Source organism: Plectropomus leopardus, chromosome 2 (genome assembly GCF_008729295.1).
Source record: "Plectropomus leopardus isolate mb chromosome 2, YSFRI_Pleo_2.0, whole genome shotgun sequence".
Classification (NCBI taxonomy): domain Eukaryota; kingdom Metazoa; phylum Chordata; class Actinopteri; order Perciformes; family Serranidae; genus Plectropomus; species Plectropomus leopardus.
In genome coordinates, this window is record NC_056464.1 from 35,751,027 (window position 1) to 35,775,707 (window position 24,681).

The following is a 24,681-nucleotide window of genomic DNA, read 5'->3' on the forward strand; positions in this document are numbered from 1 at the left end:
TTAGATTCAGTCTTCAACAAAACATAAATCTAATGACAACCCACACCGAGATTTCGGAACAATTTTGGATATTTTCCTCCAACTGTTATGACGGGCTACACACAGATCATGTGACATGGATACAGGGATGTGATTGGCTCCTGAGCACACGAGACTAGAGTCATTTTACTGCATTGACAGTTATTACAAGGTCGCTGGTGCTTAATGCTCTCTGTGTGTGTGTTTGTGTTTTAATGGATAAAACTGTAGAAGATTTAATTATAAAGCACTGCTTGGCTCTGCTCGGCTCAGTTTGTTTGCATAAAAGTAAGAGTGTGTGTGTGTGTGTGTGTGTGTGTGTGTGTGTGTGTGTGTGTGTGTGTGTGTGTGTGTGTGTGTGTGTGTGTGTGAGAGAGAGAGAGAGAGAAGGGCACACTGGTCCAGTTAGGGATGAAGTGCACTTCATTTAAAATCTTTTAAAAATGGATGAAAAACTCCAGTCAGTTCTGCTGGACTGCAGCAGTTCGTTGTCAAAGTTTTAAAAAAAAAAAAAAAAGGTAAAAAATTAAAAACAGTTAGAGGTAAAAATGCTGAGGGTCAAAGGTCAGCTCGGTTCTTCTTCCTGCTCTTACCGTCAAGGTGATGGCAAATCCTTCAGCACACAGGCCACCAAAGGCTCAAATGAAGCTCTGGTTCTGAGCCACACGCTGGGAGAGCAAAGCTGCGACGAATGAAGCGCTCCTTTCTTTATCTGATGGCGTCTCTGTGATGAAAAACCTCCTCAGAATTTTTAAAGGCTGTTTCACCTCCTGAAACCTCGTTGGAGGTGTTAACGTCAGGCAGCTGCCGCCTCCTCCGGCTTGTCGTTTGAACATCACATGATCACTGAGGCGTGAGCGACACGTTTGGTGATAATCCCACTGCAGCGATTTAGGAAAAATAAAAGAAGTAAATACAACTGGATGAATATTTTGGGAGACAAGAATGCGCTGTGTGCTTTCATCCTCAAACTGGGGCCCAGTCTGAGTAAACTGGGGGTCCCCCCACCTGGGAGTCGACTGGGAGGAGACCCCCCCCCCACAAACTTTGAAACAAGCTCCACCTGGGGTTACAGTAACAAGTCCGAGGGGTTAAAGGTCAAGGCGTGGAGGGCTTGTGGAGGATGCCCTGCAGGTCCTCCGGTAAGGACAGGATGACGGCCTCTATGTGGGCCCTCAGTTTGGACAGAGTCCCCGGACGCACCGGGAGCTGCTCCCTCTCCGCCTGACTCTGCAGCAGAGAGAAAATTCATCAATACATTTTATTAATTTATTAATCAATACATTTTATTAATTTATTAATCAATACACTTTATTAGTACATGAGCTGTTATTGATAGTGCTGATGTTTGTGAGCCTTAAATGAGTTTGTACTGACCAGTTTATCTTTCAGCTTCAGAACCAGATCAACTGTCTCCACCTCCGAGTGTTTCTGGACTCTCTGCTGCAGGTCCTACACACACACACACACACACACACACACACACGCACAGACACAGACACAGACACACAGACACACAGACAGACACACAGACACACACACACACACACACACACACACAGACACAGACACAGACACACAGACACACACACACAGACATAAAGAAAAGGCATGATTTCCCAGTCCATATGAAAAGCCAACCCCACTGAAGAAAGTCCTGAATATGGATCTTAGATTTTCACCTTCACAGCACTTGTCGGAGATTACTCTGACCTCCAGTTTAACTCGGTACATTCAGACAGTTTCCTGGGGCTGGTCACGACAGCCGCAAAAAAAATATTTTGTCCAAATGGATTACTGAGGATGCTCCGAGCTACTCACAGTGGATAACTGAACATAACTTCTGCGTGCCCTTAAAAAAGATTACATGTAACGTAAGAGGTACACCAAGAGATTTTTTAAAACACGGCAAGCTTGGATTGACTTTCTGGGAAAATAATTGGACAAACCTGTGCACCACCACCTTTTATTTTATTTTGTTTATTCATTCATTTATTTTTCAGTTTTATTTATCCTTTTATGTTATTTTATTTTTTTGTTTATTTTTTTACCTATTTTTTTAATGTATAGGTTTTTAATTAATCCCATTTTAATTCCTCGTTATTTTACTTGTGATTATTGTACTGTTTGTCAAACCTGCAAAGTTTAATAAAAATAATGACACATTTTCTAAAAAAAGCCAACCCCAGATTCACTTTTGTTTGGCATTTTGTCTCGCTATTTTTGCTTTTTTTCCTCCCAGCTCTGTTTGTCTTGAATGCTTGGTCGCTACCTTTTTATAGCGCATGACCTCACCTGAGCACTGTGGGGATACACGCCCATGAATGTCATAAACACAGAAAAAAAGAAAAAAACAGCAAAATGTAGGCAGAGGGCAGAGTCTCTGCAGAAAAATACACCGCCACACACCTCCAGTGGGTCGTAAATGACGACTGGGAGGCATTGCTTCTGTTTGAGTCCATGCATTGTTTTTTAGACAAATCCTGCATCGTATATCTGTAACTTCCAGTCTTTGTCCTACAGAACAGTTTAAGGCAAAATGTGTACAGCTGATTTGGTGACTCAACAACTTGTAGGAAGTGAAGTTGTGTGAAAGGCTGAAAAAGTCTTTAATAACAGTTGATATTTCAGGTTTACAGAATCAATCTCTCCCTCCCTGCTGCCCCTCCTCACCTCCTCACACAGCGCCTCCAGGTGCAGAGCCTCCAGTTTCTGAGTCATCTCTCTCCTCCTGTTACGGAACCAGCCGTCAAAGTTGGGAGACTTGAGGAAATGCCTTCAGACACAGAAATAAAAACAATACACACATTATGAGTCCACATGATGCTCAGGATTGTGTGAATTTCACCTCCACGTTGTTGTTCAGTGCTCAACACTCCCGCTGATGTTTCATATTCAAAAACTACCCGGAAAGGGAGGAAATTTACAGTTTTACGCCTGCTGATTTACTAAATCATACCAATATTTGATTATTAAATCAAATATTGGTAAAAAAAAAAAACAAAAAACAAAACAGGCCTGTCTCTAATACAAGCCTGTTTAAAATAAAGGCCTCGATCTCCGACCAACTTTTCAAAAGTTATGGCATCTCTTTATTGTGTACAAGAGTTTCGTAACACATCCAGAGACACAAATTTTCAACAGACCTGCAACATGAAGCTGGATTTGTTTGTGTGTGTGTGTGTGTGTGTGTGTGTGTGTGTGTGTGTGTGTGTGTGTGTGTGTGTGTGAGTGTGTGTACCTGTAGAGTCCTATCCAGTCTCCTTTCAGCCTGGATGTGAGCTGAGGTCCAGCTTTCTCCAGAGTCTTCATGAAGTCCTGCTGGATGAACGGCCGTAGTTGAGGAGGACTCTTCCAGGGACTGATGGACTTCTGGAGAGGCATCAAACTGGCCACGTACCGCTCCTGTAACACACACACAGACACAAACAAACACACACACACACACACACACACAGAAAATAAAACCGTGACTATAAAGGTGACATAAAGGTACACGAAAACCCCCAAAACTAAACAACACCAAGTTACTATAAGACAAAACCATTATGAGAAACATAAAGACAAAATAAAAAATGTCTCATCATTACCAGAGGAATGATGAAGCTCTGTGTCAGTTCTAGGAAATACCGTCGAAGAATTGCATTTTGGGCCGCTGAGGGTCGCTTCTGCTGAACACCCTAAAAAACAAACACAAAAAGAAACAAAAAAAAAATCAGATTTGTAGATCTCACATTTGTGGAAACATACTGTAGAAATCAACCAGCGATGTAACTGATGCAACTTATTTCGGTATATTTCTCACTAATACTCTGATAACACAGCTACTTTCAAAACAACTTATTCTATATGTACCACACACCCTAAAATCTGTTGAATAAAAATATAGTTGGTTTTTTTTAATAAAAAAATTAATGTGTCCTTTAACTCTTTAAGACATAGACTGAAATCAGTTTTCCTGTGCTGCATTCATTTACAAGCATTTAAACAACTGAAACCTGAGAAAATTGGTTTGTTGGTTTTGTTTTGAAACTTGGCAAGATATGTCACATAAATTGCAAAAAATGTCCAGAAAACAGCATTAATAACTCTTAGAATGATGTTATATATATTTAACACCTTTTAAAGGGCATTGCCTTGTTTGCTTTTGTTTTTTTACTTTTTTTTAGCTTGTCCTCAGTTCTTATTTTTAGGTAATTTTCTCGTACTTTTTGGCTAATTTCTTGCCAATTTTTGGGTAATTATTTCTTAAACTGCTTGTTGCCTTCTTCAAATGTTTTAAATAATATCAAGCCAGTTTACTGAGGTTTAAAAGGGTTAAAGTAATGTGGACTGGAGGGCTGAAGTGCAATAAAACAATGAAAAAATACAGATTTCGAGACCCTGTCTTACCTTCTGAAGCTGTTTGATGATTTCCTCATCTTTGTTGAGATACGGCTTATATGCTGTGTAAACACCTGCAACACACACACACACACACACACACACACACACACACACACACACACACACACACACACACACACACGCCAAGAAACTGACAATGTACACTTGGACTGATGGTGGAGAATCTGCTGCCTCATAACGTTTGTGTGTGAGTTTCGGGTCATTTTCTGTGAGGTGCTTCACATTACAAAAAAACAATTACAATGAAAAATAAATACGGAGAAGCATTTACCAGGTTTAGAGTCCAGAGTTTTGAGATTTTTCAGTTTCTTGACTTTCATCTGCTTGGCCATCTCTCCTGAGAGGAGCAGACAAATTGAAAGATCAGACAGGTGTTTAATGTGTTACCTGAAAGCTGCTCGAGCAGCTGCAGCAGCTGAAGCAGCAGCAGTGGCAGCAGCAGCAGCAGCAGCAGCAGCAGCGGCAGCAGCAGCAGCAGCAGCAGCGGCGGCAGAAGCAACATCTACCTGCTTGCTTCATGTCTCCGATGCGGATGATGTGCGGCCAGTGTTGGAGGGTTTTCGCAAAGAAGGGATTGGTCACTCCCAGAATGACTGACGGCCTGTTAAAAGAGAAAAAACAGATAACTTTATAATAATAAACCGAGTCAAAGACCAACCACTCTTCATGCACAACTACATAAACAAATAGTCAGATTCAAACAAACAACCACCTTCAACCTTTGAGGTGGTGGAGATCACTTATGAGCGATAGAGCAGATTTTTACAGAGTTTTAATTCTTAATTAAGTTTAATTTATGATTCTTCAGGCACTTTAACACTCCAACGCACAAGAAGGGTTCCTAGCTGAATAATAAGTACAAGCATTGCTGGTTCATCTTTACTCACGGCGCCTGCGTCCTGGTGGTGTACTCCTTAAACTCGCTGTCGTGGATGGTGAAGTACGGCCGGAAGTCACTGCAGTAACGCAGAGGAGAGATGCAGCTGCAGCGGGAGAGAGAGAGACAACAACAGAGAAACGTTACTGAATAACCTCAGTAATCACTGAAAGAAAAATCCAACAAGACAGTTCACCAAAAGACATTCAAAACTGAATTCAAAATGTGAAATTCTCCCTTTTACTGTCATAAAGACATGAAGACATATTCTGGTGCGATTTATGTCTTTCCAAAAGAGTTAAGGACACACATTCAGAATACAAATCTGATCAAAATTAACCTCAAATTAACTTTAAACTTCAAGCTATCAAACACAAGTTCACCAAATGATTCCATACTTCTGCCCCGACTCACCTGACTAACGCCAGCACGGTATCCGACGACTCTGCTGGCGATGGCGCCATGACAACCAATGCCTCCCCTAGCAACACCAGCTCCCACAGCATCTGGATGTGGAAGAAGACCGGGTAGAAACACCTGGAGAGAGAGATTTAGAGTGCATAATAAAGGTTTAGAAAATATTTTGTTTCCTTCTGTGTATTTACACATTGCCTTCTCTGCATGTTTTTGAAAGAAATCAAACAAATTTGCTCAGGTGTCAGAGGGTTAATCACCATGGCTACCATGCTGGTCACAGTGAGTCTGTGAGTGTGAAATAGGACATTAAGTGTAAAAGTGAATAAGCAAACACAATAGTAAGATCAGTCTTTATTTTGTATCATATAAACTAATTTCTGCAGGTAATTTTTAGGTGAGAAGGTGGTTTTGTTGGCAGGTGCATCAGTAAAGTTTGAGGAAAACAGCTGCAGTAAGACCAGCGAACAGCAGGCGGCGACAGAGTGTTACACAAGCATGTCACGCTCACCTGAAGAGGTCGACCTCGTGGATGGTCGGGAGCACGATGGACACCTGACTGTCGCTCTGAAACACAGACGCACTCTTTCAGCTGAAGTAATCACACGCTTCCTTTATGTTCACACACTTAATGATACTTTTGTGTGTGTGTGTGTGTGAGCGTGTGTGTGTGTGTGTGTGTGTGAGATCACCTGGGCGGACTGGACCAGCTGTGAGGTTCCAGGTTTGTCGTAACAGGTCGGGATTCGAACCTGCAGCCGCACACAGATTGAACACAGTCACAGTTTGAACACTCAATATTAAGTCGACACGTTTTCAGTCTAACGCTGCACGATGGTGAACACGTCATAATTGATTTTTGTCCACATGATTGTTTGTCATATCAATTTACTTTATCGACACTTTTAAATATTCGGGTTATTTCTATTGTCATGTGCGCACTTTACTGTGGAGCAGTCAATGTCAATACATCGATCTCGAGCTCCTGTTTGTTAAAGAAAAATCATGTGAGGAAAAATCATGTAAGTGGAACAAAATTTAAATAGAATCTAGTTCTGCAATAATGCAGCAGCAGCAAAAATATATAATAAATAAAATTAAATGAAAAATTTTAAAAAATGAAATAAATCAGGGTTCCTGCAGCTTAAGGAAAGGATTTAAGGTGTTTTAAATGCCACTAAAAATTATTGTATTAAGTGCATTAATGGTCAAAATAGCAAAATTGAAGATGGACTATTTTATTTATCCAAAATGGTTATTGTGACAAAATATAACTTTTGCGATATGACTTTGTCAGTGAAAAAGTTAGATTGACACATGGAAGACGACGAACATATTATATCATCGTAAAATTATCTATCTGGTTTAACAGCAGACGTGGGATATATTTGGCGATTTTGTGTTTCTCTATCTGCACGTGATATTCCACTAAAAAGATTCTCATCACGATGAGTTTAACGAAAAGGAATTCATTCAATTATTTAACAAAAATATAAATAGATGTTACAGATTGATTTGAGACTTTATGATGCAACGTCAGGAAAGAAATATTCATAAAATCCTTCTTTTCATGTTTGAGCACTCAGGCCTTATTTTTAGATTAATTAATTCAATGCCTTTTAAGACTTTTTAAGGATCCACGGGAACCCTGATGAAAGATGAAGTTAAAACAAAACTAAATAAGAAAAATGCAAAGTTGAGAAGAAGCTTAAGACAAGCTGTGGACACGGGACACTGTACTACGATGTTGGTGGCTTTGTTAGCCACGTTCTCGTAGTCTAATGGATAAAAACAAACTTTACACATAAAGAACTAAAGCTGGAGAAAGTCTGCAAAGTTTGTTATGAAAGAAGAAACACAATAAGCTTCTCTAATCAAACACAGATGTCACTTTTTTGCATTAATAATGTGTTTCCTGAGTCCTGCTGCACCACGAGCGCTTGACCTGCTGTGACAAGTCACACCGAGCGTCTCCACCCTCTGCGTTTGCGTTTGCGTTTGCGTTTGCGTGTGCGTGCGTACCTTGATGACCACACCCATGATGGGAAGTGTGAGGATTCGACCAGGATGGGGCGTCGGCCAGCGGTCGATGTCATTACAAGCTGTCAATCAAATACACAAACAACAGATTTGAATCAGAATCAACTTAAACAGATTAAAATGTAAAAGTTTCATTGAGAATCCGTACACACATTTTATCTGATGCATTATGATACAACTGACCTGCAATAAATTCTTTGTTATTATTGAGTTTATTTAAGTGGCACATTACAGATTCAGTTTCTGCTGTTTGTATTTAAGAGCTGTTTGAAAATAATTTCTCAAAACTGAAGTTACAAAGTCGTTTGATAGACGAGAGAGAAGAAAAGATGGTGTTTGATTAAAAAATAACTTTAACAGACAGACGGGTAGAGACAGACGGGTGAAGACAGACGGGTGAAGACAGACGGGTAGAGACAGACAGGTAGAGACAGACAGGTAGAGACGGGTAGAGACAGATGGGTAGAGACACACGGGTAGAGAAACACGGGTAGAGACACACGTGTAGAGACAGACGGGTAGAGACAGACAGATGGGTAGAGACAGACGGGTAGAGACACAGGTACAGACAGAGGGGTATAGACACACAGGTAGAGACACACATGTAGAGACAGACGGGCAGAGACATAAGGGGTAGAGACAGACAGGTAGGGACAGACAGGTAGGTAGGGACAGACAGACGGGTAGAGACAGACGGGTCATCAGACTGACCAGCCTCCAGACAGGGCTCCTGTTTCTCGAAGTATTCGGGAGCCATGATTTTCAGCAGGGAGTGGAAGAAGGTCACATACGGCAGCTTACTGATCAGGACCAGAGACTGATGATACAGAGACACACCCAAAATTAATATGAGTACATTATTATCTATATTATTATCTATGACTTTAATACTATCATTTCATATGATCACCTTAACTTTTTATGTTAATCCATTATCTATTATATAAGTTTGACTGACTTTCAGACACATTTTAATTTTATTTTGTTGGGAAGATTCTGCTGATTGGGCTGAAATTGATTATTATATTTCATAACTTATTCATGATTTGAGCAATTATCCATTGAGTTTATAAAATGTCAGAAAACAGCGACAAAATTAATCTACAAATCACAATCTTCAAATGTTTTTTTCGTCCGAAAATCAAAAACATTCATTTTACAGTCATATAAAAGAGAGAAAAGTAGAAAAACTGCACACTTGCAGTTTTACATGATGACTGACTTAAATGATTACATGATTATGATTATGACTTGACATAAACAAGTAAGTAAATAAATAAATAAATAAAATATTATAATGATTCTTCTTTTTGGTGCATTTAATCTGAACTTGGGTCTGACACTGACCTTCTGGAAGTATCCTCTCTTCAGGGATTTGTCTCGCACCTGACGGAAGTACACGTAACCATAGTAATGACCCTGTTCCCTCTAAAACACACATACACACACACGCACACACACACACACACAGAAAAAAAATCACAATTCAGTTTTACATCACTAAATTAAATAATCTTTATGTAAACATTACTTTATGTTTCTGTTGTTGTTTGTGTGTTTGTGTGTGTGTGTGTGTGTGTGTGTGCGCGCGGACGCGACCCGACCTTCAGACAGGGAGGTGCATCTCGGTCGGTGGTTTCCAGGAAGCAGCCGAGCGATGACTTCCTGTTGGAGCCCTGACGAAAGCGGAAGCAGAATTGCGTGTCGCCAAGGCAACCTGGGAACACAGCAGAGTGATGTGGTGTGGTTACCATGGGAACACACTTTCGGAATTTCTTGTCAGTTACATCATCTATGTATTTCGAATGCAATTTCTTATTCATATGTATTTGATTTCTTTTGCTTCGTGTTAAATTAGTTCTATTTTCTAGAGTTAAAATCATAATCTATATTTGTGTATTATTTTAGCTTCTTATATGTGACACTGAGACAATAAAAGCATTAAATCACACAACCACAAAAGGCAGAAACTTCATTCTGAGTGATTTTAAATAAGCACCGGTCAGCTCTTGTCAGTGTCTTCCTGGTTTCCTCCTGATTTTTGGACAAACAGGAAGAGGAAGCAGAAAAAAAAGAGGAATTAGGAAGTGCCCAATAAGTCACAGACCGGCCTTTAACCCCTGCATGACCTCGGCACATCCTCCAGCAGACACGTCAGAGTAGAGTGAGAGAAAATGTTTTTGAGTGTAAAATATTCCAAATACCACACACACACACACACACACACACACACACACACACACACAAACACACACACACACACACACACACACACACACACACACACACACACACACTTCCCAGCATTCTGCCAAGACTCCATGACGTTATGCAGTCGGGCTGCGTTTGAGACCACCCAGCATGAAGCACGCCATCTGCAGCTTAACCACAGCTCTGAAGATCGAACACTCTGCGTTTTATTTGTGCGTTTCTACTCACTCTTTACGTTTTCTTACTTAAAGGGGAACTGCGCCCATTTTCAAAATTCCTCCATGTCATTACTGGTCTAAGACTGGTGGTGTTCCTGTAGGTGCTGTGCCTCAGTACCTCAGTGGCAAATGTGTATTTGCAATTTAAGTGCAATTTTGTCAAAAGAGCCTGAAAGGCAATTTTATGTAATGTTTTGGGGTTTTTATTATGTTTTATTTATTTAGGATAATTTCATATCATTCATTTTTCTCTGAATATTCTTCAAAATTAAAAATTCATTTCTCTTTGAAGGACTGTATTATTATCATGCTATTATGTTATTATATCAGTGGAATGAAATAGTCCTGAAATGACAATGATATCGCTTATCAGAAATATGTCTGGGATGCTAAATTAGTGCATTTGAATTTGGCATTTTGCCGATTTTCTGTGTCGGCATTTTATTTTAATGATTGCTGATGAAATTGGATAAATTAAATAAATAAATAAATAAATTGGATAGATTTAAAATTAATTGACAGAAAGATTTTCAATTATGTTGTAAATGTGTATCGGTTCCAAAAATCTCATGAACTATAAAATAAATAAATTTACTGTTAAAAAAACAACTGAGAACCTCTAGCTTTCCATTTTAAGTCTGTCACTATTTTGTTTGTAATGAAACCTCTGACTCAGGTGTTCCAACACTCTCCATCTGATGCGGATGTAAACATGCTCAGTAACAAGAGTCAAAAGTGGACTGAAGACACATGATGCCAGCTCTGATCAAGATGTGAGACTGAATTTGCGGAGACACAGAGAGCTGCAGCGTGATGTCTCTCTCTCTGACAAACACCTCCAGTTTATATATAGCAGCCCTGGAAGCATTTGTCCTAATCCTGCCGTCATCCTGAGGCCAGGAGGCTCGTCAGCTCTGCCGCCTGCTGACTCACAGCAAAAGAGCACACACCTGCACGCACACGCATGCACGCACGCACACACACACACACACACATACACATACACATACACACACACACACACACACCTGCATGCACGCACGCACACACACGCACGCACGCACACACACGCAATACCACAGAGGTGTTTATGCACACACATGTGCGTGTCAACCAATCCCTAAGCCACTTTATCTCCACTCTACTGTTTCACTCATGACAATTTTCAAAATGCTCCCTGGCTGTAGCTGCATGGCCAAACAGGTATTATCTGGGGGACTTATTGTGCTTTTCTGTATTTTCTGTCCGAAAATATCACATTGAAGGATGTTCCTGTTAAATGAGGCCAACATGTTAAATATTGAGGTAAACAAATTACCTCAAAGTTAGATTATCTATATCATATGTGGGAATAATAAGTCTTTTATGAGTGGAGCACATGGAAGACAATAAAGATATTAAATTTGCATGAAGGTTTCTATTTAGTTTACCAACAGAAGTGGGATAAATAATATGTATAATATCTTGCATTTGTCTCTGTTTCATATCTGTTCTCAGTTCTGCACATTACTATGTTTGCACATCCATCTTCACTTTTTGCACACTTATTTGCACATTTTTTTTTTTATTTCTCTTTTTAATCTTTTTGGCTTTTTTCTTTGTTTTCTGTATAATGTACATATCTTTATAATTATTATTGCTATTTTCTTTCATTCTATTCTATTTTATTCTATGTTAAGTGCCTTCTTTTGTATTATTTATTTGCATTATTTTGCCTTTTTAACAAATATTTTATTCAGTTGCTGCTCTCTTATTTGCTGTAACAAAACAATTTTCCTCACGGGATTAATAAAGTATTTCTGTTCTATTCTACTGTATTTCTGGCCTGTTTTCTGGACGATTTTATGATTTTCAATCTGCATGTGAGATTCTGATGCTTGGATTCCGATTATAATGACTTTATTCAATTATTTACCAAAAAACAAACAAACAAAAAAAATACAAGATGTTACCAATTATTTCGACATGTTACTATGCAACATCAGAAAAAAATATTCATAAAACCCCACTTCCCATGTCTGTGCATTTTTAAGACTTTTGAAAGATTAATTTCAGTCAATTTAATATTAATTAAGGCATTACTTTTAGATAATGAATTCAATGCCTTTTAAGACTTTTTAGGGATCTGCGGGAACCCGGGGTTATGTTACACAAGCCATTCTCATTCAGAATCACATTTGTATTATTGTTAAAAATCCAGCTCTTAATCTTGGTCAACAGTGTGTTGTGTGGTTTGCTTTATCTGTCTGGACAGGTGCTGTCAAGGGTTAAAGATCACCAGCATGACATCTGAAACCACCTTAAAGTCGGTGAGAGGGTGATGGTGAATGAGGGGCTCCGTCTAACAACTTCTGTAACTTTCTGAAACCAACGACGCCACATTTACACCTGCTGAGAAAGTACGCACAGCTTAAACTTCTCTCTCAAGGTCTCTATTTTAATAAAACAACTATTTCGGTCACTTTTGACGTGGATATCTATTTGCAATCTAAGAATATCTAAGAAAACGTGCACCATTAACCACATATTTAAATAATTAACACATCTCCTTCATCTCTGTGACAGCTGGCGTTTCACTCCCCCTTCATCAGTGGCTCTTTTGAACAGCTGTCGCAGAACGTTCAGTTCTTTGAGCGTAAAGCCAAACCCTAATCTGACACATCACCATAAAGTTAAGTCAAAGTCTCCACAGTGGTCTGATCGATCTGCTGCGGCTAAAGAAAAACAGGAACTCACCTGAGTTGGAGTCAGGAAAGGACAGGTAACAGATGCTTGTTTTCTGAAAAAGAATATATGTAGTTTGTTTTCGCCCTCTTCATCAGGTTGATTCAGTCGTTCGAACACAAATCAAAAATGAGATGTAACACATAGCAAACAGCGGCACATTAACGAGCATGAAAATATTACAAATTATCTTTAGGATTTAGTGTACATTTATTTACGAAAAGCATGTTGAATATCTTAAAAATTAACCCATTTAAAACCACACCTGGTCAGTCTGACTCACCTCTTTCTCCGACAGTTTGGAATGATGAGGGTAAATAACCTGCAAGACAGAAGAGCAGCGTTACCTCGCAGCAGGAGCTCATCGCCACACGTCTAAACACAGCTTCTGTGACACAAAACAGCACCTTTTATCACAGTTTTTTTTTTGAAACGTGGACATCTTTACCAACATTTATTTATCTCTCTAATTCTTATTGCTATGCGGGTGCGCAACTGGACTTGCTTGAGTCTCTTGACGACGTTTCACGTCTCATCCAAGCGGCTTCTTCAGTTATCTCTCTAATGTTACCGAGTAAAATACTTTCTGTAACTGATATCTTCCATTTTGCTGTACTTGATTTTATAAGAGGTTATCATATTGCAGTTCACATTGAGCAGCAACAATTTTGATAACTGTGTCAAGAGAAAGTCTTTGGGTTTTTGACCCAAGACAAAGTTCCCATCGCCTCTGAGAACTTGTGATGGGCTTTCATTTCCTATTTTGCTGACATTTTTGAAGTCTTAAATAATAAAAGGTAATGGTTCATACATATACATAAACACTACACCACCACTTCACTGTCTCCTAAATTATGAGTATGTTTTTTTCATTTTTTTAAGTAACATATGCTGCATGTTTATTGATCTAGGTTTTTTTTGCACTGTATGTTGAGTCACGTCAACTGAGTTTCTGAATCTGAATAAACACAAAATGATCTGCCTGCAAATTATATGCAGGGAGTCACGTATTTACAACAGAACTACAAACAAATTTAATAATGATAAAAAACAAATAAATAAGCAAGCTTTGCTGTCTTTATGTTACTCAGTTTTTAGAGACAGTGAAACATAATAACTGAACCCACATCACTGTATATAACCTCAACAACAAGTGCAGTGTATTGCCATTATCTTCTGTTGGATTCAAACCCTCAATGCCGGAGATGCCTTGCTCAACTTCCCAAGTTTAATGCCTGAAAAAGTCAAATGCGTGTGTCTGATAGGGGGACATTTTCAACAAAACACCTCCATGTGAGATGGTAGCTGAGCTGGTGCTGTTGGGACAGACTATCTACAGGGAAAACAGCACACAGTCCACATTAGCTGCGATAAACTTTATCAGAGGGTAATAAGATCGGATTCCCACAGTGGAAATATTCTTCTACATTATCTACATTTGCGTGTACACGTGTCAGCACTGTTAACCCAAAGAATAACTACAAAAAGAGACAGCTCCATGGAGAGGTTTGTGTGCTCCCTTCCAGGAAATAGCCTGATCCCTCAATAACCGCTAACTTAGGCATTTTAGCCTCGCTGTGGAGGAGTTTCATGACCCGGCTGTCCCCGGCGGACCCCCTGCCTCACCTCCACCGCCTGCCCCAGCTCCAAGTCGAAGCCGACCACACAGATGCAGTGCAGCCAGGCGGAGAAGCGGTCCCAGGGCAGCAGGAGAGCCTCCTCCGGCTCGTCGTCGCCTCCGGGCCCGGGAGGCAGAGTTATTTCCTCGGCCGGGGAGATGCTACTAGCGTCCTGGTCGTCCAGATCCTCCGGCTCCTCGACCTGCTCCCCCAGCTCCTCCGGGCCTTGCAGAGCCATCGCGACGGCCCCGACACGGACTCTCAGACGATCCGGATAATGTTAACGGTTTTCTAAACTAGTTGACTGGTATTTCTAGTCCAGGTCCCCGCGGGTGACAACAGAAGGTAGAGCTGCAGAAAGTACACACTCAGCTAGCAGTTAGCATAGCAGCAGGAGCGTACGGTACGTATACGTCCTGGATGAAACGTGCAACGTCATCACGTACGGTCGTCCCTGGCACTGAGTTGTATTCAAGTAAAGTGTGTGAAGAACAGCTCCGCCAATATCCGCCACTACACGCAGACATTAAAAAAGACAAAATCAAACCGCTCCTTCCGTGAAAAACTATTCAGAAACAGTTTATAACTATTCAGCATTGTTCTCACACTATGAATGACCTGACCTTGAAGATTTGTAATTGATATCTTTAAAGACTTAACATAAACTTAGTAATGATGGTGGAATTTGTTTTATTCATAAGTTTCAGGTATAGCATTTTAAAAAAGGTGCGTTTGCGTTTGTTGTGTCTGGGAGGATGTTGATCAACACGTGAAACTCCTGCCTAATTAAAAAAAAAAAGATAACAACAACAACAACAACAACAACAACAACAACAATAATAATAATAATAATATGGGTCTATTTTATAATTTTTTTGTTTAGTGTAATATACCCGGCAGGTTCTTTTGTTATTGTATACTATCCCCTGTGTGCTAAATCTGAATTACATTCTTTTGTTTAATTAACAATTTTTGTTTTTTAAAGTATAGTGTGCTAGTTTCACCAGGAAATGAAAAGAGAGAGAAAAGTTAATAATGAGAAACCTAAAAATATTCAAGATCAATTAAAGTTATCAGATTGCAAAGCATTTGTTTTAATTTTACAGTAAATATTACAAGACAAAAAGTTAAACTTTTGATTTTCTAAATCAAATAAAATAACTTTATTGATCGATCTATAAATGGGGAAAGTCGGTTGCTGCAGCAGCACAATAAGTACAGATTAATACATTACGTCAAAGAATAATAAGAAGAGTTATACAAAACACTAAATAAAGATAGAATAAAAAGAGAAAATTGTTCATATGAAGACAAAAAAAATTGCAACATAAGTGAGACAGTAGTGTGATTAATGACAGCAGAGTCACCAGTCAGCAGGTTTAAGTTAACATTACTTAACATTAAACAGTGTTTATCTCTATTAATATAAACATGTATTATAGATAAGAAAAAAATATTATAGATGGCAAAATATTATATAATATTATTTGTAAATAAATTATGATACAGTATGGGGTATGATATGAGATGTAAGTTATGGTGAAAGGTAGTATAACACTATATATAGTATAGTGCGAAGGATAGAGCAGAATGGAATAGAATTTTTTTTTTAAAGTATGAAAACCATATAATATGGGTATAAAATAAATATAGTACAATATAATACAATATAATACATATAGTAATACAATAAAATTCAGCAAAAAAACAAAAAAGAAAAAAGACAAGTCAAACAATTATAAGACAGTAGGTTACATTATTGAGTTTTTAAGTCAACATTGTAGATTAAATTAAATTAGGATTTGTTTATCATATTCAGCGAGAAGCACTGGAAAATGCTAACAAGTGGAGTTTTTGTCCAACTACTAAGAAACAGAAACCAGAATTGATGAGAAATTGTAAAACCTTTACTGACATATGTGCTGCACTTTTTAAGTGATGTTATTTTGAAATTTATATTCATTGTAAAGTCCCTCATCTTTCCTCACTGACCTTTTGGGCCAAAATAATTAAATGAATTACTTCTTCAATTACAGGCAGACCCTCAAGTCAGTAAATCAGCTTTATCTAAATCCTTTAATAGCTCCATCACCGAGCAAACAGATGGATGAAACAGAGTGGGGGTGCTCACAGAGGGACGGGGTGCATCGCCTCTTCACCCAGGTTGAGACTTAAATCCACCTCATTATAGGTAATCAGATTATCTTACAGTACACTAATGGAAAAAAATATAGCACTTACTAATACTAAACAATTTCTGCTTTTATATATTGATGTTTTGTTGTTTTTTTATACCCTGGTTCTGGGTAAACTTTATTTTATTTATGGTTGAAAAAAAAATAAACTTGAGCATTCAGTGTCAAAACAAATAAAATAAATGCACATTTTAATGCATTTTACACAAATAAGTAAGAAAGATAATATGTAAATGATGAATTAACATAAAATTCAGCAATAAATATGTTGATAAAAGAGAAAACAATTCCACATCAAGGTCTATATAACATCTAATATAACAACATAACACAATGGTTCATTGCATTTTGGAAATGTAAAATGCAAATTAACTGAATTAATAATAGTAATAATACACTCAAAATCAATGTAACAAAATGCTTCACATGGAGCTGAAGTTGATGATTAAACAATAGGCACGCAAAATAAAGCAAACCACAGCATTTATTATTGCACATATTTGCTCTACTGTGAACTTTTGCACAATATTTTTGCACGTCCTGCACCAAAATGCACAGTTTTGTTATTGTGAAACAACTATATTGTACATATTTGTTATGTCATAGCACATCTTATGTTAGATATATCGCATATATAGTTTTTATATAGAACTTATATAGTACTTTTCCTTATTTTTTATTCCTCTTAATATATTTATTGTATAATGCAACAAAAATCCAGAGCACTCATTGTAAGTAAAAACACTTTGTGATACATCTTATTGTGATTCTGATCTAAAAATGTGTCTTGATAAAGTATTTAATGATATTTGTGGTGTAGTGATGTGTTGTTACCAGCACACAGCCTCTATAACTGGACACTGTGATGTATAAAGGGGCTAAGAAGATAAACAGTAAGATGCGGTTAAATCTTAAATAATAGTCAGACCGTTGGTGCAGTGACAGCTGGTCCCCTGCTCGCCCTGCAGGAGGGCTGGGCATCGCTGCAGGGACTATAGGACCAGAATCTATACCATGACCCTGACATGACCATCACCTGGACCAGGACCAGGAAAACTGCAAGACTTGTGATCCTGACACAAAGGGAGCCGACCAACACCCTGAGGCTGTCATGGTTGATGTTGGCAGTCTGTGTTAGTCTCTCAGTCCTTGTCCCGTCCTTCACTCTGGTATATTTGGAACAGACTGATAATCAGTCTGATCCCCTGCGTCGACCCTCAGGCCTCTCAGACTTGCACAGACCTACTGAAGGAGTACACTCATATGTACAACCTCAGATGTTAAATTTGGCGCATACATTGTGATTATATATCACACCAAAAATCTGCGACACATGGATGTTAATAATACAGAAGCGACATCACAAAAAAGAGGGAATATAGTAGATTTAAAAAAGATTTGAAAGAAAAAGAGAAACAAGAGAAACTGTGTTTTGCCCACTTCTTTAACCCTTTAAGACCTGGCTCAAAATCAGTTTTCTTGTGTTGCATTCAGATGCCTTTCACAAGTATTATAATTACAGAAAAAAAGAAGTTAGCACTCTTAGGATCTTTTTTTATTCTTTTTTTGGCTTTTTTTCTTGCTCACAAGGGGAACTCACATTTTGAACTTTGGTTCACATGTGCCATAAAAGCTTATTTAAATTAATTCTGATTTTCTTTTCTTGTTTTATCTCCTCTTAAGTAATGATTGAATTCAACAGTCATGAGCAGCAGTGATGTCTTCGGATGTTTTATCCTTCCTAAACTTCCCTACTGTCTCATCCAGCATTGATTTGGTCTCAGCTGTCAGTTCACCAGAACACAGCAGGACGTTTCTGGAGCCATAAGCAGAATTTGATCTCCTCACACGCCCCCTCTCCCACCCACCCTGCTGTCCCACACCGTAAATCAAGTCACCTGGACAAACTTTATGATGAAACAGTGAAATACTGTCATTTGGTGTACTTATTTATATACTGTATGTTGGAAGGTTACAGAGGTATGCAAATGAAAAAGTTCTGTCTGTAATACAAACATCATGTGTTTTAAATGTAAAACATGTTAAAGGTATATCTACATTTATGTATTTATTTAATTACATATTCATCCGCCCCAGTGACGGCATCGGAATAAGTACACCAAATGACAGTATTTCACTGTTTCATCATAAAGTTTGTCCAGGTGACTTGAAAAGTGCATTTTGCGTGCAGAGCAGTGTGAGTGTGAGTATTTGACATGTTGCTGCCAATCACTGACATATTCTAGGCTGTGATTTAAAAAAAAAATCTACTTAGCATGTAGTATACTGAAAGTAATGTAGAGCAAAATGAATGTGAGTTTTTGACACTGCCCAAAAAATAATGTATAAATATGAATGTTGCTGCTAATCATTGGCTGTGATAATAAAAATATATACTTAGCATGTTGTATATTGGAAGTAATTATTTTTTGTGTGTTTTTCCTCTAAAAACATAGTGACTTAATGAGAAAAAAATGTCATTTAAATGGTTATAAATAATGTTTATTTGATATATATAATTAGGACTGATATTGGTTAAAAAAATAACTAAATGAGTTTAGAAAACAATATAAATGTATAATATTTTTTAAAGCTGAAATCTGAAAAGTACATTTTGTGTGCAGAGCAGTGTGAGTGTGAGTATTTGACATGTTGCTGCCAATCACTGACATATTCTAGGCTGTGATTTAAAAAAAAATCTACTTAGCATGTAGTATACTGAAAGTAATGTAGAGCAAAATGAATGTGAGTTTTTGACACTGCCCAAAAAATAATGTATAAATATGAATGTTGCTGCTAATCATTGGCTGTGATAATAAAAATATATACTTAGCATGTTGTATATTGAAAGTAATTCTTTTTTATGTGTTTTTCCTCTAAAAAATAGTGACTTCATGAGAAAAAATGTAATTTAAATGGTTATAAATAATGTTTATTTGATATATATATATAATTAGGACTGATATTGGTTAAAAAAATAACTAAATTAATGTAGAAAACAATATAAATGTATAATATTTTTTAAAGCTTGAGTTTGAAAAATGCATTTTGTGCATATGTGTGTGCGTGATATTAAAGATACGGGTTAAATACATATATTTAAGGTGAGATTCAGACTCGGTTTATGGAGTTAACTGCTGTAATGAGCTGAGCGGTGAGTGGAGTTGAAGTGACTCGGGCCGTGAACGCACCCCGCCTGTCTGCTCTCTAGTTACAGTATGGCGGCTGGGACTTGCGGAGGAGGACAACTTCTTCTAGATTCCTTCCAGAAAACTGAAGGAAGGCGACGGCTTTAACTCAAACTCGCCTCGGCAAACGCCGCCGGGACTAAGACAGACGACGGCAGCGGAACTTGTGGCTTCACGGAGGTTTTTTCCGGGAAGATAATCGGGCTGGTGTGATGCGTGAGGACCCGCAGTCAGAAGAAACTCCCCTGATTTTTCCGCGTCTGACTGTCAGTTAGCCCGGCTAGCTGCTCGGTAGCTCTCCACCTCCATGCTAACGTTCGCTTGCGGGGCTCCGTAGTGCCCAAAAGGCGGGCTGGCTTGCTGCTTTTATTTTGCTCCAGGAGACAGGGATGGCATTTCGCCTCCACCCGGTAAGCGAACTGGTTGAGCGGGGTGGGGAGAAAACATTTGAGGACCTGGCTGATAAGTTTGTCATTAGCCTAGCCTAGCCTAGCTTTGCTGGTACAACGCCAGAAAACGTTGGCCGAGAGTTAGCGCTCTGCCTGGCCACTAGCGAGCTAGCCAATTAGCATTTTAGTTGCACAAGAAGACCTGCTAATCCCCCGTTCATCCCGGTTGAGTGTTATGAAGCCTGTGCACTAATTCAGACCAAGAGTGGAACCGCTTTAGTTGGCCTAATCGATTAATGTTAATAACTCAGGGGTGTTTTTTCAGTCTTGCTAGGTGTCGTTAGCTACCTTTATAGGTGTTGTGTGGAGGGAGTGGTAACGTTAGGTAGCTAGCTAAGGTTCCCTGTATCAGGGCAACAATCAGATTATGACTGTAAATCAAGAATAGATTACAGATAACGCATGTATTTAACGCCAAACGTGTGTAAACCGACTAGCGTGTTGCACATTGGGGTGTGTGCCCGTTGTTAGCTTTCTGCAAGTCAAGACTAAACACTGCAAGAAAGCGCGCAATAACATTGTTAACTGTTCGTGATATACATTAGATATTTACTTTTCTGGATTGTTAGCTCAATCAGTAATAGTCACAGGTGTGAGCTTGTTGCTATCTTGGGGGGGGGACTAACCATCCAGACTGGTGGCTGACTGGCTTCCCTCGCCTGCACCAGTGCCGGAATAGTTTGATGGACGTGGGAGGCTGTTTTCCAGGCTGTCAGTGCTATACTCAGTCATGTATGTCTTGACACATGGCACCCTGGTCTGTACATAGTGCCTGCTGTCAGATATAGGTATGTAGCTTTGGTGGACAGTCAGTGAGGGGAATGTCTTGTCTTTTTTATACCTGTTGGTTTGTTTTTTATTTTCGTTTGTTTCAAACACAGGAGAGTCTTGTTGATTCCAAGTGGGAAAGCGGTGCAGCTTGGGCTGTGCACAGTGGACAATGTTTATTAGCTAGTGCCTAGGAGCCTTAGAGGACTTACAGTTCTGCCTAAATTTAGGCCACAGATATTGTAGATTATTCATTGGGGATTGCAACAGAAGACTGCCACTCTGGATCAAGAAAACCTGTCCCTTGTCTCTGGTTGGAGTAACACTCTTAAGCCAAAATCAATGCCTTCAGCGCTGGCTGTGTTCGCCTGCCGACCCAACTCGCACCCATTCCAGGAGCGGCATGTGTACCTGGATGAGCCAGTCAAGATCGGCAGGTCAGTGGCTCGGTGTCGGCCGGCCCAGAACAACGCCACCTTCGACTGCAAGGTGCTGTCCAGGAATCATGCCCTGGTTTGGTTCGACCACAAGACCGGCAAGGTAAGAGAAGATGATGACATTTAATATAGCATTTTCCCCGCAGGACAGCCTTTTGTCTGACATTTCAGAAGAATCTGGTGTAAATCCTCACATACTATCCAAATATATTTTTTATTTTGATCAAAAGTCATACTTGAATAGTTGAGACACCACCATCTGTAATTTTCCAATAGTCTCACTGGCTACGGTTACATGCACACCAATATTCTCCCATTATTCCAAATATGACATTTTTTCTGATATATTATTAGATTATTCTGATTTTGATGTGGGTCATGTGAACAGTTGTTTTATAAATTTTGCGTTTTCCAATGAAGACATGTAGAGTGTGCTGGTATTATTCAGGTTTCAGGAGCATTATTTGGACATTTATCCAACCGATTCAGAATATGCGCCTGTTGTCCGTTTGTGGTCGGCTGTGTGCATTGTTATTGATATGTTGCAAACAGTCTGCAAGGCTGTGATACAGATGCATACAGTAAAGCACCTCATTTCTGGTTGCAAGAAGTAACACACCTACTTCGAAACTTAATGAAAATCTTGGATATCAGCAGGTTTTTTGATATGCACAAATATCGCAGCATTGACCTTTTCAAGAAAAAGCTCCTGTTCTTTTCCATATTTTGACGTAACAAATAACATGTTAGGGCATGTTAATTGGAGTATGCATGGCTGCATGTAAACGGGAGTGTTAGTGGAATATTCATTTTCATTTGACATGTGAAAAGCTTTGTAGAAATTCTGTATTTTTTAGAATAAGGGCAAAATCTGAAATATTTTGTGCCTGTAAACATACTCACTGACCGTATCTTCACAGATGACCACTTCAAAATGATTTCAGTCATATTTATATAGCCACAAGCACAAATGTGCTCATTTTTCTTTTTTTTACATAATACCCTGAGGCAAGATCCTCTCCCGACTGTGAACTCTGCTCAGGCCTGAACAGATTCAGTTTGTTTAAGGGTGCGTTCACATCACAGGGAAACCTCAAACTCTGGAGCGTTTCCTCCTGTTGACGTATTCAACCCCGTACTTGGAGGGTAACACATAATCCCAATTGAGCACAGGAAATGTTCCCAAAACTCAAGGGATTAGGGGTAGAAAGACACAGATGCTTTTCGTCATGCTAGGAAAGCTGGGGGGAAAAAAGCAGAGCAAAACAAAGTCTGGATCGATTCTAGATATGTATTCCAATCTCTGCAAACATATCTGTCATACTTGAAGATGGTCTACAGAAACACTGTCCACTTGACAAGCAAACTGATAGACTCCTGTGTGCAAACTCTGTGTGCGAATGCGCAGTATGAACCAGAATGACTGAAATACAACAAATACTCGACTCCTCTTAACTATGTCAAGGTAAACTGGAACTTTCCATACCTGGAGCCTTTCAGAACCTGTTTAGGTTATGATCCTGGCTGATGTTTTCTGTTGTCACTTGACTTCAGCAACCCTGAAAGTTAGTGTGCATGTCATAGTATATAGGAGCTAAAGTCAATGTGTAGTGTGGTAAGGCTCTTTTATTGCACATTACACAAAAAATATGGCACATTTTATGTTGGACAATTAGTTTCAATTAGTTTCAAATACAGGTTTGTTTAACCATTTTATTTTACAAATAACTTAAAAATAGAGTAGCCTTTTTTGGGAAATCAGGCAAAAAATGTTTCTCTAAAGCTGTTTCTTTTGGATTGAAGACAGCTGTAACATGAAAGGGAGAGAGAGAGGGAATGGAAAAATACAGCAAAGGGCCAAAGCCAGAATCGAACCAGAATCGAACCTACGGCTGTTGCAGCGAGGACGCAGCCTCTGTACATGGGGCACCCGCTCTACCAACTGAGCAACTGGGCGCCTCAACAGGCAAAATCTTAAGGTCACTCCTAACAAGCTCTTAAGAAGATAAAACAATAAAACCAAAATATATCAAAGAGAAAGTTGGTTATTTTTGGTTCATAAATTACTAAAACTATTCATTTACTTTGAAAATAGTTGATCAATTTTCTGTAAATCCAATAATTGTCTCTCTTTATCTCATTTCTATCATTAGGAAAAGTGAGTGAGTGTTGAAGATGAAACTGTTTTTTTCTTGTTGGTATTTCTTATGCATACGAATAAATAAAACAAAAAGTGTCAGTAAACAGCTGCAGAGTTTATTTTCCAGACAGGGCTAAACTTAGTCCTAGACTAAACAATATTTAACACAGATATCCATTGAGGAATGCGTTCAATAATCAATTTAGGACTAGACTTAATTCTTGTCTGTAATTTCTTTAAAATCCACAGATTTTAAATCTAAAGCAGATAGATCAGATCTGCATGTTGTAGCATCTGTCATTGTGTGGCCTCAGTGTGTGTGTAGTTTCTCTGTGGAACAGGTTGAACAGGCTGAGACAGCCACGGGATTATCCAACTATGTGGCATGCAGGGACTTTGAAATACCCTCTGTGTGTGTGTGTGTGTGTGTGTGTGTGTGTGTGTGTGTGTGTGTGAAGCTATTTATACTGACACCAGTAGCGTCATCCTTTCCTCTCTTCAGGGATAAATGCACACAAAGATTGACCAGCATACACTGATTTTATCGGCACTAAGGATTCTATTATCACCTGAGGCCATGCTGGTACTTTTGTGTACTTTGTATAATGAACCTGGTCACGGACTGATTCTGAATTACTTGCAGTGCTGAGGGCTGGTGATAAAAGAAAGACTTTGCAAGAGTTGAGCCATTACACAATAGGAACTTTATTACCCCAAATTCAGGAGGACCATCTTCTGTAACACCTGTTTTTGGATAAAGTTTTTTGTAAAAGGTAAAAGCCATATTTAACATCTTTTAAATTCATGGTCACATAAGGGTTTCCCACACATTCACTTATTCGTGATTTTGTATTTTTGGAACTGGACCGTTCACCTCTTTGCAGCAGCTGCTGCTCTCATCTATCATTTTAATCGGCTCTGATTGGATCGACAGATCAATCATCACCACCACAAACTCCTTAAACTGCTGCCGAAG

The 24,681-nt window shown here is 38.9% G+C and overlaps 2 protein-coding genes across 2 annotated transcripts in view; one reads left to right on the plus strand and one right to left on the minus strand.

Moving 5' to 3' along the window:
• Nucleotides 1–348: 348 nt before the first annotated feature.
• Nucleotides 349–14,905, minus strand: dennd6aa (DENN/MADD domain containing 6Aa). Its single transcript, XM_042510925.1, has 19 exons — nt 14,536–14,905; nt 13,193–13,231; nt 12,922–12,964; nt 9,361–9,473; nt 9,104–9,184; nt 8,468–8,573; nt 7,739–7,818; nt 6,409–6,468; nt 6,228–6,283; nt 5,717–5,839; nt 5,313–5,408; nt 4,932–5,026; nt 4,697–4,762; nt 4,411–4,475; nt 3,609–3,698; nt 3,260–3,423; nt 2,692–2,794; nt 1,396–1,470; nt 349–1,248 (listed from the first exon to the last, which is right to left on the minus strand). Exons 1-19 carry the CDS (start codon nt 14,764–14,766, stop codon nt 1,117–1,119), a joined length of 1,818 nt encoding a protein of 605 aa, XP_042366859.1. The 5' UTR covers nt 14,767–14,905; the 3' UTR covers nt 349–1,116.
• A 5,034-nt stretch (nt 14,906–19,939) lies between these two features.
• Nucleotides 19,940–24,681, plus strand: part of slmapa (sarcolemma associated protein a) — a 78,580-nt gene continuing 73,838 nt past the window's right edge. The window contains exon 1 of the mRNA XM_042494201.1: nt 19,940–21,668. Coding sequence (XP_042350135.1) covers nt 21,471–21,668 — 198 coding nt within the window. The 5' untranslated portion in view covers nt 19,940–21,470. The remainder of the gene's footprint in view (nt 21,669–24,681) is intronic.

Coding starts and splice junctions, on each gene's coding strand:
- dennd6aa (XM_042510925.1), bottom strand. CDS start 14,766: ATGGCTCTGCAAGGCCCGGAGGAGCTGGGGGAGCAGGTCGAGGAGCCG. Junction 9,474..12,921: donor CTTTCCTGACTCCAACTCAG/GTGAGTTCCTGT, acceptor CTGTGTTCCCAG/GTTGCCTTGGCGACACGCAA. Junction 2,795..3,259: donor GACTGGATAGGACTCTACAG/GTACACACACTC, acceptor CTGTGTCTGAAG/GCATTTCCTCAAGTCTCCCA.